The sequence below is a fragment of the Anopheles maculipalpis genome, chromosome 3RL, assembly GCF_943734695.1.
Source record: "Anopheles maculipalpis chromosome 3RL, idAnoMacuDA_375_x, whole genome shotgun sequence".
Lineage (NCBI taxonomy): Eukaryota > Metazoa > Arthropoda > Insecta > Diptera > Culicidae > Anopheles > Anopheles maculipalpis.
In genome coordinates this window covers 51,470,828-51,494,720 of record NC_064872.1, presented here as the reverse complement: position 1 = coordinate 51,494,720, position 23,893 = coordinate 51,470,828, and the positions used below count along the sequence as shown (strand labels likewise).

General features: G+C 44.3%; 1 protein-coding gene across 2 annotated transcripts in view; it reads right to left on the bottom strand.

Moving 5' to 3' along the window:
* LOC126561354 (protein qui-1) overlaps positions 1-23,639 on the bottom strand; it is a 29,207-nt gene extending 5,568 nt beyond the window's left edge. Inside the window, exons 1-16 of one of the 2 annotated variants that reach the window (XM_050217457.1) lie at positions 23,491-23,639; positions 23,170-23,249; positions 22,921-23,055; positions 21,559-21,770; positions 20,071-20,267; positions 18,595-18,763; positions 18,048-18,207; positions 16,196-17,132; positions 15,899-16,099; positions 13,185-13,354; positions 12,961-13,107; positions 12,557-12,854; positions 11,263-11,380; positions 8,952-9,063; positions 8,626-8,808; positions 8,304-8,399 (exon numbers count right to left, since the gene is read on the bottom strand). In XM_050217457.1, the coding sequence (XP_050073414.1) occupies positions 8,304-8,399; positions 8,626-8,808; positions 8,952-9,063; positions 11,263-11,380; positions 12,557-12,854; positions 12,961-13,107; positions 13,185-13,354; positions 15,899-16,099; positions 16,196-17,132; positions 18,048-18,207; positions 18,595-18,763; positions 20,071-20,267; positions 21,559-21,770; positions 22,921-23,055; positions 23,170-23,249; positions 23,491-23,605 (3,330 nt within the window). In that variant the 5' untranslated portion in view covers positions 23,606-23,639. Of the gene's footprint in view, positions 1-8,303; positions 8,400-8,625; positions 8,809-8,951; positions 9,064-11,262; positions 11,381-12,556; positions 12,855-12,960; positions 13,108-13,184; positions 13,355-15,898; positions 16,100-16,195; positions 17,133-18,047; positions 18,208-18,594; positions 18,764-20,070; positions 20,268-21,558; positions 21,771-22,920; positions 23,056-23,169; positions 23,250-23,490 lie in introns of those variants that run through there. The other variant, XM_050217456.1, reaches the window with a different exon arrangement.
* Between the last annotated feature and the right edge of the window lie 254 nt (positions 23,640-23,893).

The following is a 23,893-nucleotide window of genomic DNA, read 5'->3' as shown; positions in this document are numbered from 1 at the left end:
GGGTGAGATCAAGCAGCAGCTTCAAGCAGCTTAAAAGCAACAAGGCTGCTGGTAGTTGTTGTGGTGAATATTTTGCCTTCGTGAGCCAATCTGTACTATCGCGGCTCTCCCTGATGAGTGCTCGCATCCCGTAAGATGCCGTAAGGTCCGGACTCATGACGTGATCGCCGAAGGATCATTCTCTATCTCTGGCGCGCCTCCAAGTAGGATAGTAATAAACGTTTTAATGTGTTAACTTATTCCGTGCATTCGTCCACCTCTTTTATTACAGTGACGACAGACCTTAACAGTAGTGATGGACTGGCGGCCGAGCTCTTCAAGATGGAGCTTACTGGAGAGGCTTACCGTCAAAATGCACAAGCTGATCAAGAGAACTTGGGAACAGGAAGAATTTCCGGAGGAGTGGAAACTGGGCGTCATTAACCCAGTGTACAAAAAGGACGACGGACTGAAGTGCTCGAATTATCGTGCCATTTCAGTCCTTAATGCCACCTATAAGACTCTGTCCCAGATCTTGTTCTGCAGACTTGCCCCCCTTGCTACAGATTTCGTCGGTAGCTACCGAGGGGGGTTTGTTGGAGGCAAATCAACCACCGACCGAATCTTCACACTTCGGCAGATCCTCCAGAAGTGCCGAGAGCGCCAGATCCCTACGCACCATCTATTTATCGATTTCAAGGCGAACTACGATACCATAGATCGAATTGAGCTATGGAAAATGTTGTCGGAATCGTTCGAATCTCCACAGGTGTCTGAGGCAAGGGGACGGACTCTCCTATCTGCTGTTCACTGCTACCATTGGAAGGTGTCACACGAAGTGCGGGGCTAGACAACGATATCCGTGGCACGATTCTCCAGCGGTATCACCAATTTCTTGTCTTTGCCGATGACATTGACATCGTTGGCAAGATGACAGCGAAGGTGTGTGTAGCGTACACCCGACTGAAACGTGAAGCAGCAAGAATTGGATTGATCATCAATGCGACGAAGACGAAATACTTGCGTAACGGAGGTTCTGATCGTAATAGAGCCCTAGTGGGAAGCAGCGTGTTAGTCGCATGGACAACCTCGAGGTGGTCTGTCTGTATTATCTAGGGACTGTCGTAGCTTCGGATAACGATGTAACGAAATCCGGAGAGTGGAGGATGAACCACGAGCTTGCTGAGCTATACGGAGAACCGGACATCCTGACGGTGGCAAAGACCGACAGGATACGATTACTGGGTCATGTTATGAGGATGCCGGATTCATGCCCCACCAAGAAGGTATTCATCAGCGACCCCCAGTTCGGTTGGGGACCCCAAAGATCCATCGTTGACCGGGCCACGTCACGACGTTGTGCTCTTTAAAAGAGTAGTCCAACATGATGATGTTCATGATGGTGACAAACTCAAATTAATATTAAAATGTTGGTAAGATCATAAAAATTAGTCACTTCGACTGTTCGCAGTATAGTTGCATGTTTCAATATCGCGGTAATTCTTTTGTTAAATATAGGATTTCAAATCAAGTGAAGTAAGATAAGACAGAAATGTATACTAAAGTGTGACATCGTGCTTAACGCTCCAAAAGTGAATAAGAAGTTAATCAATTTAATGACTAAATCTAAAACTTAATTAGATGGCAAAACACAAGCAGGAAATTCCTTCATAAATTTGTACAAAATCAGCTCAAGAAGAGCTGAGGATATGGCACCGAGTCATAATACTTAAACTTAAATAAAATAAATAAAATTAGTTGTCTTATAATAGGAAACAACATCAATGTTATTGAAACTTTGTTGTAATGCTTAATATCTAAAATTTTCAGTCTCATAATAAATGCACTGACATTGTCATATAAGAAATATATTTTAAAAAATGTTTGTAGATTTTTTTTATTCATAAAGGACGGCCAGTCCGTATTGCTGTGTTTTGTAGATCTAAGGCTACAAAGTTAAAAGAGGAAAATGTTGGCTATCAGTCTCGTTTAACTCAGTGCAAAATGTAAGCCGCGATGCTTTCAAACCTTTGTTTTTTGTTCGAGCTTTTACCTTAATCAAGAAACAGGATTCCCTAAGGTGCCTTCGAGAACTTCAATAGCAGAACATTTACTTGGCGTTACGTCTCGTCTAATTTACACTTTAATGCTGGTCAGCCATTTTCGATGCAGCTCTCAAGTTAACCTTAATATTGGTTGGAACTCAAACAAAAAACTACAGTGGCAAAACAACCGTACTGCTTTCATGGCTCGAAAGATTCAACCGTCTGTATCATGCACGGGTAACGGACCAAGCAATCAAACGGAAATCAAACGCATAATCTTTATGAACATACCATAATCATCCTCGACCCATCAGCTTCGAGCTTAGTAAACGCAAACCTGATCCATTCGGGGATTGCGGTGAGCAATGTGGCCACACATTGCTCACCTTGCCACATTGCTGTTTTTCCAGAAGCAATCAGTTGAATAATTCAATCCGTTGCTCATATTGCCGGGAGCATCTAAACTTCTAACCGCACGGTAATCCCACTTCAAACCCCGCTGTCGTTCTAGAGCACGCCTCGGACTCGGCCCTTTCACTCATCGGGCCGAGTCCGAGGCGTGCTGCTCATAACAGCCGGCAAACGGTGCACTGTGCCCTAAAGGTGCACAACCATTAACAGAGTGTGCTTTAATGCTTTTAAGTAGCGAAAAGGTAGCATCTTTACTTCAAAAGTGTAAATCACACCAAGAATCGGATATGGACCTAACTTTTACGATATATTGCACAGCACTCGGTGAGCACCAGAAGCCAAATGCACCAAATTTTATATTCAACGCAAATATAATAAAAGTATTTTTTCAGATCTTTCGCACATGCTACGACCGCATAAAGGGCGATCGTGCAGTAGGGCACTTTGGCATCACTTGAAAGTTACAATATTCCCATCCCATCCTCAACCCAAATCCAAAGGTACCGCTCGATGCTTTTCACGGTACCGTGCGCTTGATATTAAACATTCGCGTTCGTGCTGGTGAAGATTTCTTTTCCGACTTTGCATTAGGTTTTCCCCTCCATAAACAAAAAGCTTTTCGTTTGCACTTTCGCACAAACATACAATTAGGGAAATCCTTCTGTTCTCGCTTGTTCGAAGTTAATAAATTCAGCGGTTACTGAAAGCGAGCAGGGACCGGATGGAAAATCCACCAAGCGACGAAACCAACGAACCGTGCGTCGGCGCACAGATATGTTACTTCCGGAATGGGATTTTTCTTTCTCAAGTTCGAGTAAACATTGGCCTGAGTGTCTTGTTTAGCTCGTGTCTGCTTTTGCTTCCGTCTTCGCCTTTTTTTCGTGTGCCAACGGTACACGATGCCACGAAATAACATTTAAATCCGATTCCGAGCTGACAGCGGTGCGGTGTCTGTTTTTGTATATGGCGGCTGAGGATTGAGATTCGTCACCACGTTCTCTTGCCCTGAAGTGCACCGGTATCCCATCACTTCCGACAAACAACATTCACGCATCCATCCATCCATCCAATCCCAAAACGACTCGAGTGTGGCACGATACTGCCAAACCATCAGGATCCGCCACTCGTCAATGGGAGAACCATCGATCATCATGGAAAAGTGTCACTGTTTTCCAGGCTCGTGGTCTCGTTCCACTTCCCACCTTAGTTCCGGCTCACTTCTCGCCCCACAACAACCCGTTCGGCTTTGTCCCGGCGTGCTGACACTGATGCTGAGAGGGAACGGTGCCACATTTTATTCATGGCTTTTGGCGGTATTACGCAAATCGAACTGTGCCAACGGTTCCTACACCAAAGATCATCGCACAAAGTGCAAGCGTACCGTTGGGGGGGGGGGGGGGACTATGACAATAGAGCCTTCATGTAAATGGCACCCAGTGTCGAGGAAGTTTTCCGATTATTTCGAGCTGTGCGGCTCGACATGCCATTCCCGCATACCGCCGACATCGCTCGCTTTTGCACGATGACGAATTGATTTCTCATTGCTCATACCGGAACCGGAACAACCGCAACTACTGACACCGGAATGCCATCGTCATCCATCGGAGCTATCGTCCTGCTTTTGTGCTTATAATCGTAAATATTTATTAGGTGCATCGAGACGCGAATGACGCACGGCGCGTTCGCCTGATGCCGTGTGTGGTCGCAATCGTTCCAAAGGCAATGAAGTAAAATGTTAATCAAATATTATGCAGCTGAGAGCATGTGTTGAGGAATGAAGTACCATACACTTTTTTTTTGCGTAGAATTGGTTGGAACTTCTGCTGAAGTGGCATATGATGATGCGCCAAGCACAGCCACTAGCGATTGAGTGTTGTACATTATTCGTGGAATGTGGTGGAATCTCATCTCGCTCGACTCGTTTCGAGTGCTCGACGTGTTCTAAGCGTGAATTAGAGTTTTTATCCTTACTCCAGAACTAATTCGGAATATCTGTTAACCCAGCTAACAGAGCCCAGCTGTGATCCGAAAGATGACTAATTACAAGAAAAAGTATTGTAATATTTGATTATGATAAACTAAACAGGGAGCAAGATTTAAAGAATTGATTCAAAATATTTAGGTAAACAAATGATAAAGTTGATAGACGGTCATTTGTTGCCTAGCTTTTGGATAATTTTAACGGAAATGACTGTGATTATTAGTTCACTCCACATATTTTCCGCAAAGATATACAATGAATTCTCTCAGTCTCGCTCTAAATGCAATCTTTACGACTTGGAAAATCTCTCCAATATAAATGAGTTTGCCTATGCTGTTTACTGGTGTGATTAGCTAATCTGCCATTTCCGATATTACCTGACAGCTTTAAGTTTTCCACGTTCCATGTTTGAATCCCGGCTCTTCTACTTTATTCAAGTCCATGTTCTGTTCATTTTTGTTTTACATGTTTTAATCAAGAATTCATTAAATTAAATTAAAATAACACTGAACGCGTTCCACTGCTAGTTTGTTTCCGCCATTTCAATGCTTTTTCTGACCATTTTGACTTTGGCTTCTCTCTGTCTTATTTCCAATCTAGACTTTCTTTCTCGTTTACTACGTAATGTTTCTCCTATTCTAATTCTTTGCAATTTTCTTCTAATCTGGCCCAGTCTTTACTCTGGCTCCTTCAGCTTACCATAGTTATAAGTTTTAATATTAGACTAAATTTATGGTTCTATAGCCCGTGAGGCAAACAGTTTTTAATAAACAACAATAACAATAACAACAATGTCCAGGATCAAGTTGCTATGAAATTAATAGATCGTAAGAAATCTCTATCGGCCCTGCGGTAATGCGACAAGGGTGACAGCCTTCACACGGCAGGACCGAGGTTCTATTCCCATCCGGACCGTCCCCCCGCAGTGAAGACTGACTAACCTACTTCGTGGTAACAGCAAGTCTGGTAAGTAATTTATTCGGTGGCCTTCGTGAACAATTAAGTCGTTCAGTCAAGAAAAAAGAAAGAATAAATCTTTAATCTGAAAACCTTTAGAATTCGACAGTCCTTGGTAGATAAAAGAGAGTTCACTGTACTTCTTTTTTTTAAACCGATTGTGGCTGTCAGGGGACAAAAGCGACAATAGCACCAGTTTTCCTATGATAGGACCGGTGTTCTAATCTCATCCTGACTTTTCACAGGTTCTGAGATCTGAATAACGATCTACGTAGTATCAACAAGTCTTTTACGCCATAAGAAAGCCGTCGTGGCCTATTAGGTCGTAGAAAAAACATAATTTAAAAAAAAATGAGAACGATTCTGAATGTATTTTTCTATTTTTTTTTATTAATTAATATTTGATTATTATTGAACGCAAACTTCGATGACATAACTTTCAAATTCGAGTTTGTTAGTTTTAGCTAGCGTAGATTCGAAGAGTCGGACGAGCAACTGATACAGCAGTTATGCCAGTCGGAGGAAATTCGCAAGTTCTACAGGATGTTGAATGCACTTTAACGGAGCAGATGCAGGAGGCACCGAACTAGCCGCAGGAAGCAGAGGAGCGCTGAACTACGACAGCCAGCATGACGATGACAAGGCACCCCCGCCATCCCTGGACGAAGTCAACAGTGCCATCAAACAGCTGAAATGCAACAAAACAGCTGGTAGCAATGGGCTGGTGGCCAAACTGTTCAAGATGGGACCGGAGAGGATTTCCGCCATCATGCATCGGCTGATTGTTAAGAGTTGGGATCAGAAAGAACTACCGGACGAATGGATACTGGGTGTCATACACCCGGTGTACAAAAAGGGCGACATGATGGTCTGTGCTAACTTCGGGGCCATCATAGTGCTGAATGCTGCCTTTAAGATCCTCTCCCGAAGCAACCAAGCTGGATTTGTCGGAGGCAAATCGACAACCAACCAAATCTTCACTCTACGGCAGATCCTCCAAAAATGCCGGGAGCACCAGATCCCTACGCACCACTTGTTCATTGACTTCAAGGCGGCCTACGATACCATAGATCGAACCGAACTATGGAACACCATGCAGCAGTACGGATTCCCTGAGGGAAGCTGGTACGGCTGCTAAAGGCCACTATGGACGGGGTGCAGTGCAAGGTGAGAGTTTCGACCATGATGTCGGAATCGTTCGAATTTCATCGGGGTCTGAGGCAAGGGGAAGGACTCTCCTGTTTGCTGTTCAACATCGCTCTGGATGGTGTCTTTCACCCGATCTCTCCAATTTCTTGGCTTCGTGGATGACATCGACATCATCGGACGGACAACTGCGGCTCTGTGCGAGGCATATACCCGACTGAAACGCGAGGCCAATAGAATTGGATTGATGATCAATGCGACGAAGACGAAATACCTGCTTGCCGGAGGCTCTGATCGTGATAGAGCCCGAGTGGGAAGCAGCGTGTTAGTCGCGGGGACAACCTCGAGGTGGTAGAGGAGTTCTGCTACCTTGGTACGATCGTAACTTCGGACAACAACGTAAGAAGCGAAATCCGAAGACGCATTGTTCAGGGGAATCGTGCCCATAACGGACTCCACAAACTCCTGCGATCCAGAACAATCCAACAACACACGAAATGTACGATTTACCGCACCTTGATACATCCGGTAGTCCTCTACGGGTACGAGTCCTGGACTATGCTGACGGAGGACGCCTCGCCATTTTCGAACGGTGCGGTGTGTGCGAGCAGGGCGGGTGGTGATGGAGAATGAATCACGAGCTACCTGGGCTGTTTGGCGGTGCTGATATCCTGACGGTAGTTAAAGCCGGAAGGATACGTTGGCTGGGGAACCTGATGAGGATGCCGGACTCGTGCCCCACCAAAGAAGGTGCTCTTCAGCGACCCTTTCGGCACGAGGCGTAGAGGAGCACAGCGGAGCTCGCTGTGCTGGATAAAGTGGAGTCTAACCTATCGGAGATCGGATGCAGCCGTGGATGGAGGACTGCAGCCCTAGACTGAGTTTCCTGGAAACTAATTGGAGACCTGGCCATGTCGACACGACGTGCTCAATCCTGAGCAGCCCAAGAAAAAGAAGAAGAAGTATGGCTAGCAAATAGCATTCTTCGGCTCCCTTTTCTCATTTCTTAAATATTACGAATCCTTACTAAATATCAATTGATTGCTTGCACAAAAACAGATCTCTAACATTAATACGCAATTAAAAGCTGTAACAAGTAATACAACAAACCCAGTAATAAACATAATCTCGTAAACCATGCCAATATCACACGAGGTTATAAAGCAACTTTAGTATTTTCGGTTTTTGAAAGGAACAGAATTATGTTAATCATCGTTAAGAAACACACCTAAAATGTACATGTGCTTTTTGTACGTGTACTTTATAAAATACTCTGAATACTTCCGTAACGATTGTGCCAAAATAGGAGTATCGAGTCTATGGATCTTTTTCTTGTACTCCTTTCTAGTGCAAAATTTCATCAAACTTTGATGCGCTAGAACGAAGTGCACTTGCTCTAAAACACCCTACATTGCTTTTTAAGAAAACCTGAAGAAAACCTTCTGGGTAAAATATTTTCATCATCCTCGATTCTCGACCATCTGCCGCATTTCAGTGACAAGCGAAAGTTCTGCATTAATCAATGTCTTTGCCGAACGCGAATAGCTTCAGTTAAATTCAGTCCGTCCGGAGCGTCCAACAAAAAAAAATAAAGAGTGAAAAGTTAAAACGTTGGTTTCGCCACTCGCTTTTTTTATCGAGCGCACTAGAGTCGTGCTAGAATTGGCTTCTCCTTTGTTCACCTTTCGCTACGTTTTGCTTTATCACGCACACACCGCGTGACAGCTGAAAATTTTCCACGTAATTTCCGTTTATGGGATTAGTGCCACCCGTAAGCTGCTTACCTTCGATTTGTGTCCTTTCAGGGCGTGCAGCTCTGTGCCCGTGGTCAGCGACCGGAGATACAAACCGTTGTCGGCACAGTGTACCAGCAGGAACGTCTAGGAGAGTGGCAAAAAGGCAAGCAAATAATGAAAAAAAAGGTAGACACGATGACATCCGTCAGGAAGTTGGGCACATTGCATGAGCAACTGCTTCGTTTCCGACGATCACGCAACTTGTGCGAAAGTGAAAGGTCACAGCAGCACGACGAGTCACTACTCCGATGCACACACACACACAAACACACACAGACTGCGCCTCATTTGACGTAGGGATAACACTTACCGAATCGCACGAAATCTGCATGCTTAGAATGGGCTGTGCCATCTGGATGCAGTTCAGAAGGGTAAAGTTCTCCAGAGACCACAGACAGACGGTTGCATCGTGACTGGACGAGACGAGCACCTCGCTCGGGTAGCTCATGTGTAGTGCCGTCACTGGACCACGGTGGTGATAAATTTTGGTAACCTAATTTTACACCACACGAAAGATGCCAAACGAACGCAATGTTAGCATGTAGGCAGACACTTGAAACTTTGCTAGTTTTCACGCTGACTCTGACGAATGCTGAAGTGAATAAAGTTTACCATTGCACTTTCAAACTAACTTACCAGTTTTCCCGTCTCAAACAGTGCTATTATGATGCTGGAGTCGTCGCTACCACTTATGACGTACTTGTTGTCCAATGCCAGCGTAGCACACAAGGCCGGAGCAATGTGTTCACTGTGGGATGGATAAGAATATAAAATTCATTATTAATAATAAAGTTTTTTTTTATTATTTTCTCATAAGCTTTCCGACGATTGAGAAGCTCCAAAAGGGTAAAGACTTACGGGTTGCAAACAAATCACGAACACCCAAAACACAGCTTCATTTTCCCATCCCTCCAAAACACGACAGAACTGATCATTACACAAAGCACGCCAAGTTTCATAAACTGTCGTTGTGTTGGTAGTTCTATCACCGGCTTTGTTACATGTTGGCCTTCGCTCGCAGCTGAAATGTTCTCGCTACTCGGGGGCACATCTTCATTCAGCACCAAGAGCTAAAATTACCATTTTCTCTTCCTGGCTATGTTAATTGAAAACTTAATATTCACTTTACTATTCTAGCCTGGTGCGCAGAAACACACCATCTGTACCGGGGCTTCTTTCATTTTGGCATTCTGGCCTGGCTGGCCTGGAAGAAAATGGACTACCACCACTGCTTATCAATGCAAATGGAACGTGGCCCTTTGCCGACATCGACCAAAACCGTCCAACCCCGACGCGTTGGCTGATGATGGTTGGCACATCGCCTGGCACTCTGTGCGCCACTGAGCACTTTTCGGCTACGTTCAAGGCGGACGACACTGGCGCTCGTAATGAAACAGTCTGCCGCTCGTTCATTGACAAACTGGATTTTTATACACGCTCCCTGTTCGCCGTGTATCCGAGCATCCGGAGCATCGCCATATCTTTGCCAAAGCAGGATTCTTACATCTTGAAGCGTTAATCCTTTTGCAATCTTGGCCAGAGTCAATGTAAATGGGCGAAAAGTGTGTCACCATTTGCATCACAAATAAATGATAACCTCGAACGATGTTCTGGCGCGTTTGTGCGCGTGCTGACTGTTAGCCCAGAACACATGTTACGTCGGCAGCTTTCAAAGAAGCAGTGTAAATCAGGATTTAACAAGTTATTTAAATTTCACGATTTCCTTCCCGATTTGTTTCGATCCAACATACACAGAATTGAAATTAGATCACAATTTACTCGCTTGGTGCGATTTATCTGAACCAATCTATCGTTGCATATTAACATTCTTCTTTCCATAATCCATTCAACGAAAATGTTAAACGATTTTTGATAACCGATCGGAGGTAAAGGGAGTTGATTGATTTTCGCTTCGTTCCCACCGAGAAAACAACGCTCAAACAAGCGATACCAGGTGGTGACGGTGCGCTCGGGTGTGATTCTATTCGCCGGCCATGCGTTACGAAAAACGATTCTCCATCCACAGCGTGCAATATTTTTATTTATCCTTTTTTCTTTGTGCGAGCAAAAAATAATAAGATTTACGCAACAGTTTGAACACATCTTTGCAATTTCCTGACTCAGCCGAGGAAAAAATAAAAGATCTAGCGCTTATCAGGAGCTTTATTTTTTTTTGTTGGTTCTCCTATTCTTTCTTCCGATGAGGCACGTCCAACGAAAGCGTCATCGGTGGTGAAGGTGGAGTAACAAATTTTTATATCATTCCCATGTGTACCGTGAAGCAAAGGTGCGCCCGGTGAAGCCAGGATGATTTAGCACCATGTTAGGAACTCATTAATTTCCCAAATTTCACTCGTTTGTGCGTGTGCCGTGCTGTTTTGCCCAGATTTGAGTCTCGAGCCAAAAGTCTTGACATGCTACGTACGCCAGGAAGGTGTGATAAGTTGTGATGCTAATGGGGAAGAAGATACATTGTACGCATGAACGATGGTTCGTGCTGTGTGCTTGCACGTTCATTTGCATATCGACCTGGCTAAGGGTCGGCCATCGTTTCGCTGCCGTAAGCAGGAATGCCTAACACGTTCTTCAACATTCTGGCTTGAGGTTGGGGCTTAAGCTATGCTTCAGGATACTATCAGGCCGCAACCATTACCACCTTCTGCCAGCGCCGTGTACTTATTGTTTTCTTCTCCTTCTCCGCGCCACCACATATGATGGGGCAACTTTTTAACCGCATAGGAAAAACATTGCAGCACACAACAACAGCAAAAAAAAAAGGTACCACCGAACCGTTATGCAAATTTTTTTGTCTAACTCCTGATACCGTCAAGCAGCGGGCACAGTTGCCAAAGCAACCCGGGGTCCGACCAGTCCCTATAAATAAATGTTTAGTACCACTTGGCACGATGCAACCACCCAGTATGAACATGCAAAATTGTAGCATTACCGTAATCTCAACTTCATTGCCAGGGTCTTCATGTCCCACACGATAACGGATGTGTCCTCGGACGTTGTGACCAGATACTGAGACAGCACCTTCATGTACGTAACTGGACCGCTGTGACCTGTCAGAGAGAGAGAGAGAGAGAGAGTAAGGAAGAAGCAAGAAAGCATGATATGTGTGAAAGCGATAGTTGAGGAGTGATGTTCGCACGAAACAAAAACACTGAAACATGAAGATGCGAACCGGACATGATACGAGCCGATCCTGACATTTTGCGACATTAGTGATTGTGGCAGACAACAATGTGTCATGCAGGGCACCATCATTGCCAGCCCGATCCGATCCGGGTGGTTGGATGATTGGAAAATAAAACGATCAAACTGCCCATACATGTTATGTTCATCGGGAGCCCCCATGATACGGTTGGGGACCACTCAGTGACAAACTGGAGTGAAAAGCTTTAAGATTTATTGCTTGGAGACAATCGGAAGATGTACAAACAGTTCCTGTTTCCATTGAGGAAGTACAAAGTAGTAATACTTAGTCAATTATTTTCAATGTAAAATTTACTTTTGATTGCTAATGCTCTTCTAGACATGATGCATTTTTGACTTTCTCTATCTCCATCCGCACAAGCAACAATAGATCCAATTTTCGAACGAGCGATTCTTAAAAACTTAATCCATCAACGTCTATCTCTTAAGCTGCCAAACAAAAGCAAGAGTTTTAAACAGAATTTAAAAAGGCAAACAAACAAACGAAAACAAACGATACGTTCCATGGATTATTCGTGGTAAATGTCGTTCTGAAGCTACCCGTCCACCCTGTCTGATGGATGAATCTTTAATTAAAATTTACCTTTTTTTTACGAACTCCTTCAAAATACGGGGGTTGCTGCGTTGTGCCCTAAGTTCATCCAAAAACAAACAGAAAAAGCAAACCATCCGTAGCGGCACTAAAGAAACCTAATGCTCTTCAGCCGATAAAAAAATTATTTATTCTCTTTTCTTTTCATTTAATCTTTCCGAAGAGCGAAACAAAAACATCCAGTTTTTGTGTTTCTTTAAAAAATCAACAATTCAACTTTTTTGGAGGTTATTATGTTAGGCTTAAAATGGCAGCGTTCCTTTTTTGAGTTATATAGATGTACTGTTCATTTTCTTGTGAACTCTCGAAATGCAGTATGACAGTAAAGGACACAGTAAATTTAACTCTTCTTTCTTGAGACTCTTCTTTGAATTGCATTTTGAGACATATTCGCGAACATTATTAAAACAACCGACACGGAAAAACCTACCTTTAAACGTATGCACTAGGCTGTTACTCATGATGTGCCATAATTGGGGATCTCCAACCTTCGGTGATAATATCAAATGCTGTTTGGACGGCGAAACTTCGATGCAACGCACTGGCCCAGGACCAGGAACAGTGATGCACCGAATTTGGCTAGGCAGCGGAACCGGAAGCCAACCAGTCAATGGGACGAGCAACGGGACTGTGTACCCATCGCACCAGGCCGTTGCCGACTGCACGGTAACGCTGAGCAGTGCCTGCGGTCCCTCGTGTGCCGACACAGACTTCAGCCAGGAAATCAACTGCAAACAAAACACCAGCCCACCAGTACAATGCCCCAGGTGATCAGGTACAGCCAGCCAGCCAACGTGGAAAGAGGTTCAATTTAGGAATATGTTCGCCCCTTACCTGTGCGCCCAGTTGCATTGGGTCGCGGGTCAGTACATCGCTTGACTTCCGGATCGTGTAGTACACCAGCTCAATGTCCCGGTCCAGGATGTAACAGCGTACGTGCTCGATTAGACAGCGCAGATAGCTGATGGACACTGTTTGCACCTGCGGTCAAAGGGAAATTGGATGATTCGAGGCAACATCACGTAGGGAGGGGCGTCTAGTGCGCGCCGAATACCTACTGCAGCTAGCAAAAAGTCGAAGTTGCACACGGCAATCTCTTTCAGCTTTTTGGTGTCCTCCGATTTGATGAGGTGGTGCCAGGCTTCCTCCACGTGTCGTATGCTGTAGGAAATATCAGGCCCCAGGTTCAGCACTTGGGTCACATTGTCATCCTGCTGTGTTTGCATGCCTGTCGGGTAGAAATCGAAGACTGTACGGTCAGTTCGTTCGTAAGCATTTTAAATATAAGTGAGCACTTATCGTCGTTAGTACAATTTTGGACAAGAAGATAATATTATTATTAACACGACATTATCACTACTGGTAGGACGTCTCAAGCCTAATCAAGATGTAGAAATCATACATTTCAAGGCGTGAAAATGAGCATCAAACATAGCACCTAGCTACATACGCAATAAAGAAAGAAATGAAATCACTTTTGTCGCATAATGCCACGTTCAAATCATCGAGAAGGAAACATGCACAAAGAGCAAACAATTGCCTAGGTGATGAAAAACGGCGGTCCTTTTACACGTTCTGTTCCCACCAGACCATTAACAGGCTACGACACAAAATGTCCTCCCAGTCCCCAAGGGACAACACACCGAACCGATGTTCAGCCGAAAGTGACGACCACGGTTACCCGGCGGATTTTATTATTTCTGTCGCCCATCGTCGTTAAAAAGGGGACACACAAATAACAAGAAGTCATGATGAATCGAGAATTAGGCGCACTCGGATACCATCAGTATCCATCGCACGGTCACCGTCTTTTAATGTCAGCTCAATTCAAATTGCCCGCCGGTCTTCGTACGCTCTCGTACGCTTTATGCTGTTCTGTAATTAAGGCCCACCACTGGTCGTCTCTTCTGCCGTTGCGTCCATTTTTTTCCTTTCGTCGAACGTGTTGCCTTTGTGATTGCATGGAACACCGTGGGGGAGGCGGAGGTTAGCTCTTTGATCCTATTATTCTATCTCGTGCTGGGTGGCATTTAAGCCGGGAATACAATTTGATTCCTCAAGGGTACGGGGCGTGAAGCGGGCTGAGAGGAACCATGGGAAGGGACATTGAAAATGCTTTGTAATTTGATTTCGCAGCACATGTTACACGAACACGCAATTTTCGGTTGTACGTTACAAGAACGCCTCCATTGTATGTTACAGATGTTACTGTGTCGTTGGTACACTGTGGTTGAACGAAGCAGTGATGAGTAATTTGCAAAAACCTTGCAAAACAGATCGTTTTTTGAACATTTTAAATAATTATTTTTGAGGCCTTCGGGGGAAAAAGCATTTTAAATAATAACGAAATGTCCTTTTCATTGTTTGAATTATTTTATTCATACAAAAAGCACTACTCATGTACCACTAAATCCTCTACAAATTAGTTTCCATAAGTCGTTATGCACCAATGCCTATCTCTATTTGTACCTATTCACATCCAGCCATGATGCTTTTCACAAACAACGATTCAATAAAAATCAATTTTAAAAATATTCACTAGCCCTTGCTCACTAGAAGAAAGAAAAGAAAGCTCACCGTCCATGTTCACGAGATAAAAAGTGTGTCTACGTGGAAAAGTTTTCTTATGCCATTGTTTTTCCGCTATTGTTACTTCAATTGTATGGTTGATACAAGGAAAAGCTCTACCTTTTTCAGAAAGACAAGCAGTGGAGCCCCGTTTGGTACGGCATAGAAACACCATCGGGGTTGGGACAAGTGGGCATAAGGCATCTGTCGAAGCTCGCCCATAACAACAACAAAAAAAAAAGAAATCTGTGCAAGTGTTCTATTGTACCCGGGCTATTGATAGTTTGTGTACGTGTGTTGCTTCCTCTACTGCGTGGTGTGCGAATGTGCGTGGACAAGAAAGTGTTGCAACTTAAATTGATGTTGCAGTAGAACTACGACGAACGACACTACACGACACGACACCGTACCATTACAGACATCGCTTTACGAAGCATCTACGCATGGTAGGCAGCTAAATCGAGCTAAAGAAATGGAAATATGAGGTGATTTTCCATACGCTAGCATACCGTGCTAATTATACGACAAAAAAAGCTTTTTACTACCTTCAAGCAATTATTATTTTCTATAAAATCAAGTCCACTTAGACTACTTGTCATAACGCGTTTTAATTAAACTTTTCTGTCAAAATGAATCGTTTCACAAACTGAACAATTCACTGCAGCATAAATTGCCCAAACGTCATACCCACTTTCACAGATTTCCGGTTCATCCGTCTCAACCTCTTATCAAACTTGTGAAAAAGTAAATTGGCTTTCAAGCACTCCAATTTGCGCACCCGCCACTACATTTGTTCAAACACTTGGACCGCAATAGGACCATGGTTGGCGCTGGCGCTCACCAAACACGCTGTAGGAAGTTTAAATTAACGCTATCGATTTTTCATTTAACAATAAAGAGCTCTTGAACGACAACCAATTAGCCATCGTCAGCGTCTCCTGCTGGGAAGGGGGCGTATCATACCATTTAAAATCTTGCCCCAACAGTAAAGGTACTGCCTGTGACGCTACCCCCTTCCGTTATGGTGGCAAAAGCACACACTAACACAAATAGCATTAGTCGGTGGTTCTGTCCACCTTTTTTTTCCCTCCCTTTCCTTTCTCATTCGTAAAACAATGCAACGATGCTAGTTCCGGCTAGATCCGGGCAGCCGTGCCAAGCCCACGCCCGTACACCATCATCAGCGTCGTCGAGAGGTACTTACTCGATTTTCTGCTGTGCTGCTCGGTCGACATGTCCTCACTGTCGTCACTGTCCGGAGGGAAGAATAGGTTCACCAGCTCCGAGTGAATGGAACGGGTAATGTCCGGCGTCATGTACCGGGCCCGGGTAATCTCCGAACATATGCTGTGCCGCCAGACGATCAACAGCTTACCGGACATGAGTTTCTCCCGCAGTATGAGTCCTGGGAAGGTTGGACAGAAATTAGCAGGTCTGTATGTGTGTGTGTGTGTGTGTGTGCTTCAAATCAGACAAAGAGAAGGGAAACAGTAATACGAACTCATTTGATTGCGAGCTGTGCGGAAGGTGGAAAAGTTGAAGTCTCCCTCGTGACTATCGATAACCAGATCCGCGTCCTGTGTCGGCATCAGTAGCTCCAGCAGCTCCGTCTCCGTCAACCCGTACTCCGAACACGTGATGTAGATGGCTAGCCGGCTGAACCCCTTCACGCCGAACCGCTGTTCCATCGCGTCAAACAAATCGTTTACCAGTTGCGCAAACGTGGGCACACCGTTCGCGGGTTCGTGCTCTGGGACAGTCGCAGCCGTACCCCACCGTTGCACTTTTGTCTCGTTCTGCTCCAGCGAAAGATCGAAAAAGTACTCCGCACACTTGAAACGCTCCTTCTGCATCGGGGTCAGGCGGAGTGACTCGATCGGCACGGTGGTAGAAACGACCAGAAACACGTTCCAGGGTAGGCTGATGGGTAGCCAGGACAGCGCGGCCACTATATCGCAATCCAGCGGGTTCAGCCGATGCAGATCATCGATGAACAGAAAGAGTATCTCGTTGTGCAGGTCCTCGCAGTGCTTCAGCAAGTTCTGGAACCAGTTGTTGATGTAGAGTGGATCAAACGAAGCGTCCTTCGGCAAATAGCCCTCGGGGATGTTCAGGATGATGGCCAGCTGCTGGCAGACGACGCGCAACAGCTCCAGGTTGTAGGCTGAACGGGGCGTAGCCGACGCGTACCGTATCACGCGGTGCACTTTCGTGTGCTCGAACCAGCCCGCCAGCTCGGTGTAGATGTGCGACAGCAAAGTGCTCTTGCCGCTGCCATGTCCACCATGGATGAAATATGGCGGATGCCGGCTGCCGGAGCGGAAGTTCATCTGCACGTTCTGTCGTATCCGCTCCGGTACCTTCGACGAGATGTACTTGTTTGCACTCAGGTGCTCATTTAAGTACATTAAATGCGTTGAATGCTCGTGGAATATTTCCTGCAAAATATTGTTCAGTCACGTAAAAGCAAAACACACACACATACAGATTCAGTTAAGTGTGGTATAGAATAATGAAATGAACAGTTTTGAGAAAGAAATGTTTTGATAAACGTTGTTCAATGTCTGAAAACGTATTATTATTTTCAGGTATTGTCCAGAAAGCCAATCTAATTGCACTCGTTATTGTTGACAAATTTGATACCATGATGCATTCATTGTTTAGCATATGCACAAAAACAAAACAACAAACAGAGGTATTAAAATTTTGTCAGGATCTCTGTCAGGTCAGATTCTCCGTCCATTCGTCTAGAATTACAAAATTGCAACATTCCATAGGTCTCACCGGTTTTCCACAAGATAACCCGTAGTGTCAGCATGTTTACCTTGTCATCATCCGGTTAAGTCAGTCTCTGCACGTTCCACATAAACCACAAAATCCTGCCAATAAGCTGCGCTTTACATGTCTATCGCTTACATGGGGATATGCACAATCAATTGTTTCCTGCGGAACTCCAACGACATTGGAGGACAGTATAAAAAACTGCATATTTCATTATAAAGAAAAAAAAATTGAGCAAACTATTACGCAAATAATCGTTTTGACAAAATATTTCAGTACAGTTCAAACTCAATTCAGCTGTACGTAGTAGCAACACATCTAGCATGCCTAGGAGTCGCGAATGTGTGTACAAAACGCACGACCATTATTTACAAATCTACCACCAGTACCAGGACCGCTTCAACAAACAACGACTATCGATGGATGCTTCGCAGTGCAAAAGTTTCAAGCATCGGTAAAAATCATTCCATCATATCCGGGATTAACGGTACATATGTACCATCATTAGCACCTCTCTGCCCCAGCATCGGAAAATACGGGACTGTTTTTGTTATGCCCAGCGAGCAACTCACCTGCACGGTTTTCTTACGTCCTTTGCCACCGTTCGGATCCTTGGCCAAATCCTGATCGATGGAAGCCTTCATCATTTCGAACATTTTATTCTTGAAGCTGCTCAAGTAGAGATCGTGACATTCGAGCTCCGGGTCGATTCCATTTTCCGCCCAATCAACGCTGCACGTTCGCAAAATCAGTAATGAAAACATCGCCCCAAAAATGGTAGGTAGGTATCCGACCGTCCGTCCCACAAACGACGAGACGATCGAGCGAGAGAGAGAGAGAGAGAGAGAGAGAGGAAATGAAAGAACAAAACAAACAAATCGGTTACCGAATGAATATTCATCTTTTTTTTTTTTTTTGCTATGTTGGCTCATGTATCCACAGTTGGATCCAAATGGACGGGAAACTCGTGGTTCCAATGAGTTTCGAAATGGTCGATAGCGCGTGGAGGATAGAAATCAGGTGAGCAGAGAAGAGGTGGGGAAGCTTGGACGAGAGAGAGAGAGAGAGCACACGTAGCGGTCACTGATTTCCATCGTTCTGTCCCGCAGATAGACTTACGTTAGTGTCTGATGATTGCTGGCAGGTAACGCTGCTGTGAGGCTACTTTCTAGCTGCTCCACTGCTGTGCATAAGCCCAAGGGGCCTTCGTCTCCATGCTCGGTAGAACCGTTCTCTGGCTGCTTCTGCCAGTGGCGGAAAAGTGTCAAAATGCGTCCCGGTGAGCACGCTGGAGCATGGCGGCCAACGATGACGGTAAAGCAAATGTTGGACAGTGAACACGAGATACCAGAAAAAAGGCAAGAAAAGTGAAGAGAGAAAAAAAAAGATGGATGAACGGTTAATGGTGCGCAACACAGCAGTGCTGATTATCTATTTATTTAGGTCGATTCCGGTCTAGATCGTGATGGGTTCGTAAAAACCTAGAATACAAAAACCAGGTAAAAAAAGCGGTTCTGTGAGGCCACTTCATGCAGACCGATGTGAAAGAGTGAGGTAAAACAGAGCAGCGAATACTATCGTAACATGCAATCTTCTCATTAAAGAATCCCCAAAAAACTGTCGTCCATTTTTTGTTATGCTCACTATAAATGTCGTTCGTTTGGAGCAGTTTTATAGTTTAGAGACAAAGTTTGTTTGAACCCACGACGGTTCAAAAATGGTTTCAAACATTGATTGCTCTTCTCAAGAATAATAACTCATTTGATCTTCAATTTTTTTTCAAGCAAGAAAAGCTCCACCATCCATGACCATGCGTAATTAATTCGGTAAACACGAGACCACACAAATATCTAATGAAGCGTAATCGATCGAAAGTAACCGATTATCGATTACCGATCGTGTAAACTATTCGATTGTCCTGAAAGGGTCGCCAATCTACCAGTCTCTGCCAGTCTGTCTACCATCCATCCGGCAGTTATCAATTACAGAATCTGGCTCGTGAAATCGAGACTGCAAGCCACTCATCGGACACGACAAACAAAAAGGGACAATTGCGATAATGAACGCTAAGTGGACACGTAGCGCGCATCGGGAAATGACAACTGATTTCCATTACTCTCTATTAACCTGGTTACGTGACGTGGAAGCTCGATGGGACGTTAATCGGTGGCAAAGTCTCGCGCTGAAATCCATTTTGAGAGGTTGAGCCAGCAAGCTTTTATGAATATCGGAGCAAGGGTGAAAAGCGAGATCAATAATTTAATTTCACTTTAATTGATTGTTTGAAAGCAACTGTTCGCAACAGAAAATGCAACAATACGCAGACATTGCGTTACGGTTTTAAAAGGAAACTACCCCGAAAAGCCTATCGAAGTTACGTCAAATTCGCATTTCACACCCACAAGTGCTTTTTTTGCAGCCACTTCGTCTAACCGATGTTACACGCAGACAGACAGCAATTGATAGCAAGTTCTTCAACACGATTGAATCATACCCGAAACGATCACCGGAATCGTTCTTCACGTGACAAAAACCACAGCCCAGCAGACCGTCCCCAAATACGATGACATATCCCCGTTCGAACAATCCACTTACCTAAACCCTTTTCAATTTCCCGTGCGATAGCTCTGGTTTTCAGTCGTTTCAGATTATCACAGAATTGTTCCCCGTCCAATCCATCCTCGAATGACTTTTCCTTTGCCTCGGCCGACCGCAGCACTTCGTCTATCCTGCTTTCTAGCAGGTCGCGCAACCGTGCAGCCTCCAGTGCCCACTCGGCCTGCTCCAACTTTCTGTAAAAATGGAAGATATTTAGGAAATCGAACAAAGAAAAGTAGAAAAAGCGCGTGCTTTAGAGAAAAAAAAAGTAAGCAAAACGGACTTGGGCGGAAGATTCGGAAAACGGGATTACGTCACTTTCGATACAAAGATATTTTCCCCGGGTGATGCTTTGTTGCTTTGAGACCAATAAAAGACGGAGAAGAACGAGCTAGGTCCTAAGGTCCTGAAAGGACAGTCAGCAGTCACAAGCAATAACTGATTTGATCTGAGGTAATGATTTTGATAAAGTGCTTCTATTGCGTTGTTCCCGACCACAAACACGCCTCATAACTCGAAACACGCTACGCTAGCCCGAATCGCTTCGATTCGGTACTTTCGGAAGGACAATAGCGTACCCCGGGGGCCCAGCATAATTTTCATGGGCGAATTGTTGACGTAGCTTAGCTAATTAAATGTTTCGCATTCTACCTCGCATCAGCTGAGCTAGGGAGAAAATTTTCCCAAGAGCTTCTTACAAGTGCAAAAAGCAACGGTTTCTCCTTTCAATCATCCAACCAGTAGGCGGGCGACATTTGGCGAATTTGTTCATTCCGGCTCTTGCTCTAGCTAGTGGCATCCGTACAAGATAAATGAGTTCTATTGACTTTTGGTAATGGATTAATTTCCCGGCAGAGATGCTTCTTTCTCAACACGATCCTTTTCACTGAAGGGTAAGTTTTATCCGCTTAAATCGTTAGTTTAATGTTAGTAAATAATTTAGACAAAAAAATATCTCAAAAGAAAGTTTAAACAAGTCAGTTAATAACGTTAGTGTTAATATATACTTCTACTCTTCTATTATGCATCATAAACCGAAAATCCCCCACTATACTCCGTAACAGACATTTCAAATGTATTTTATTCTGTAAGCAAATTTTTTTTGCAATGAAAAATAAACATTTAATTTATTGAATTTAATTAAAACTTTTAAAAATTGTTTCTCTATCGGCTACCAAACTAATTTGATTAATCCCCAAGCATAACATTAAATCGACGCCACAGTCGGAATGTAACTTGCGATAAATAAGCATGATTGATAACTCACGCTGACCGTGACCATTGCTCAATTTTTTCCCCGTATCTTTCGATCATTAAAATATTGTCGATCGTTCCGAAGCCACCGCCCGATTCCAATCAGCAATAAAAATAATCAATTCATCATCCGGCACTTTATGTCTCTTTCCGAAGCCCAAGGGTCCAGTACGGGCGGCCAAAAATCGCACCGTAAGAAGAAGGAAATTGAAATGGTCCGCTACCACCCACCTGTAGTCCGTCGCCAGCCAGTAGAAGCCTCCTTCACCGTCCTGCTCGGGCCGCTCTCGGGCTACCGGGCTCGTCTCGGGGCATCTGGTGCTGTACCACTTCCGCAAACACTCAGCTTCATCGCCGGTCGAGCGCTCCGCAATGGCCGTAAAAACGCCGGGGTCGAGTTTGGTTGGCAGTAAAAAATGGCCTAAACGTGACCCAAGCAGTACCTGTTGGTATTGGAACAATGTTGAATGATGGAAAATCGAAGACGTCGAATCAGGTTTGCACATGGTCGGGGAACGATGCGGGCGGATGCCAGATGGTAGGAGCCCGAAGGCGATGGATAGCGAACCAAACGTAAGTTAAACCGGAAACACCAATCACTCACCGTTGATAAACGGAAAACCGAGGCTAACTCATAACTCGTCAAAACATCCCCCGGGAAAGGAAAAGAATGGATGCGCTACCGCACGAAATGATAACCTGCATGCAGCCAGGGCTGGCAGTTACATTTTCCCCCTTTTTTTCTCTCCACTTACAACGGCTTCCAATTTTCTAATATATTAAAAGGTTGCTTTTTCAATCAATTGATATTGAATTGCTTTCGATAAATCCTTTACGTGTGGCTGTGGTGCTTTTCCAAGCATGCGTTTACAGTTTGCTGATTTTTTTTTTCCTGGATCGCCATTGTTTATGAAACCATTAGTGTTTAGACAATGATGAGGCAATAAATGCGAAAGGAACAAGTGTGAAAAGCGTTTTAGGGATTTAAATCTTACATTTAATCACATCTACACATCTATATTCTGTTCTGTATGACGCAAAAATCTGAAGAAATTGCACATAATAATCTACATATAACATATTTTCAAAAACTCTTCAACATTTATTTTACTAAAGAAAGCTTGAATCAGGGGCTTTCTAGATTGGTGCTTTGTTAGGGTTTCGCAGGTCATAAATCATCGTTATTGAAGCATATTCATTGCATTTTGTATATTCTGCTTTCCGGCGAACGCATGACAACCTAAGGCAGGTGCACAGTGATAAAGCAATTCTCCATCCTGTCTGCAACACTTTGCAAGCTCATCGTTACTAAGCGATCCTTGGAAAATCTTTTACTAAGCAAAGCATTAAATCGTCCATCAAACGCCCCTCGCTTTCTGCTGACAAATCAATTCAATCGCTTGCAATAAATCGCACCGAACCAACCATCAACCGGGTTCTCCAGATAAAAAGAAAATAACGAATCTTCTATAGCTGGAACCGATGCTCCGACACACGAGTGAGCGTTACACAAGCTTTCATCATACACCAACACACGTGTGGTGTGTTATCTTTGCTGGACAGCCAGCATTGCGATTGATTGGGAAAACTTACGATTAGAAATACACTCTTCGAGACGGAATGGCATGTTTCGATTTCCTCCAGGTGATCCTCGAGCACGTACGGATCCAGGTCGACGATTGTTAACCCATCGCTACCAGTCCCAAAGTGGATGTCAACTATTTCAATCTGCCGACCGTTTGCGATGCGGAGTAGATGCGAAGCAGAAAAGGGAAGAGACGTATTATAGTTCACAGTAACCGGAGCAACTGCACTGGTTGGCCCTAAAGATTTATCATATACCTCGAGTTGCCGGTCATCGTAAAGGGCTTGCAGGTCCGGACCAATCACTTCCAGCAATAGGCGGCGTTCCTCTTTGAAGTCTGCAGCGGACCAACAGTGCAACCGTATCGATCGAAACAAAATGAAAGTCAGTGGTACTGCAAATGTTTATCTGTTTGCTTCATTTTATAAATGAATAACGTTATTGGCATCTCCTACAATTGCTTTGGTTCTTGTTCTTTGAAGTAGAGACATGCCAAGGCAAAAGTGTACCAGTTCTATGACTAAACTTTAGTCAGTACAATGACATAACCATTCTCACTGTAACTCTTGTCAACTTACCATCCTTTAAACTCGCCACATAGATTTTAATTATTCGAGGGGCGGGCAGCTTCGTGTGTGCATTGTGATGTCCCCGTAGAGCATTAAACACTGCTTCCTCTATCGCTGCCGCCATGTTGATTGCATTTGTGGTGCCAGTATAGCCTGACCTTCGAACTGTGATGCGATACGATTGTGCAGGGACACCGGAGGGTAGCTCTCGGTACGATTGTTTCTTTCGATTATGATTCCGTCGCAATCAACGTGATGAAAATTACATCCTTATAATGTCCCCGCATCGCCATCCGCCAGCGTGTGCATTAGCGAATGACTGTGCAATGATGATGGGACTGCTCGTGCTGCTGCTCGCTGATGCTCTGCAAACAGAAAGACAGAAAAAATAAAGACACTAGAAAGCGGAAGT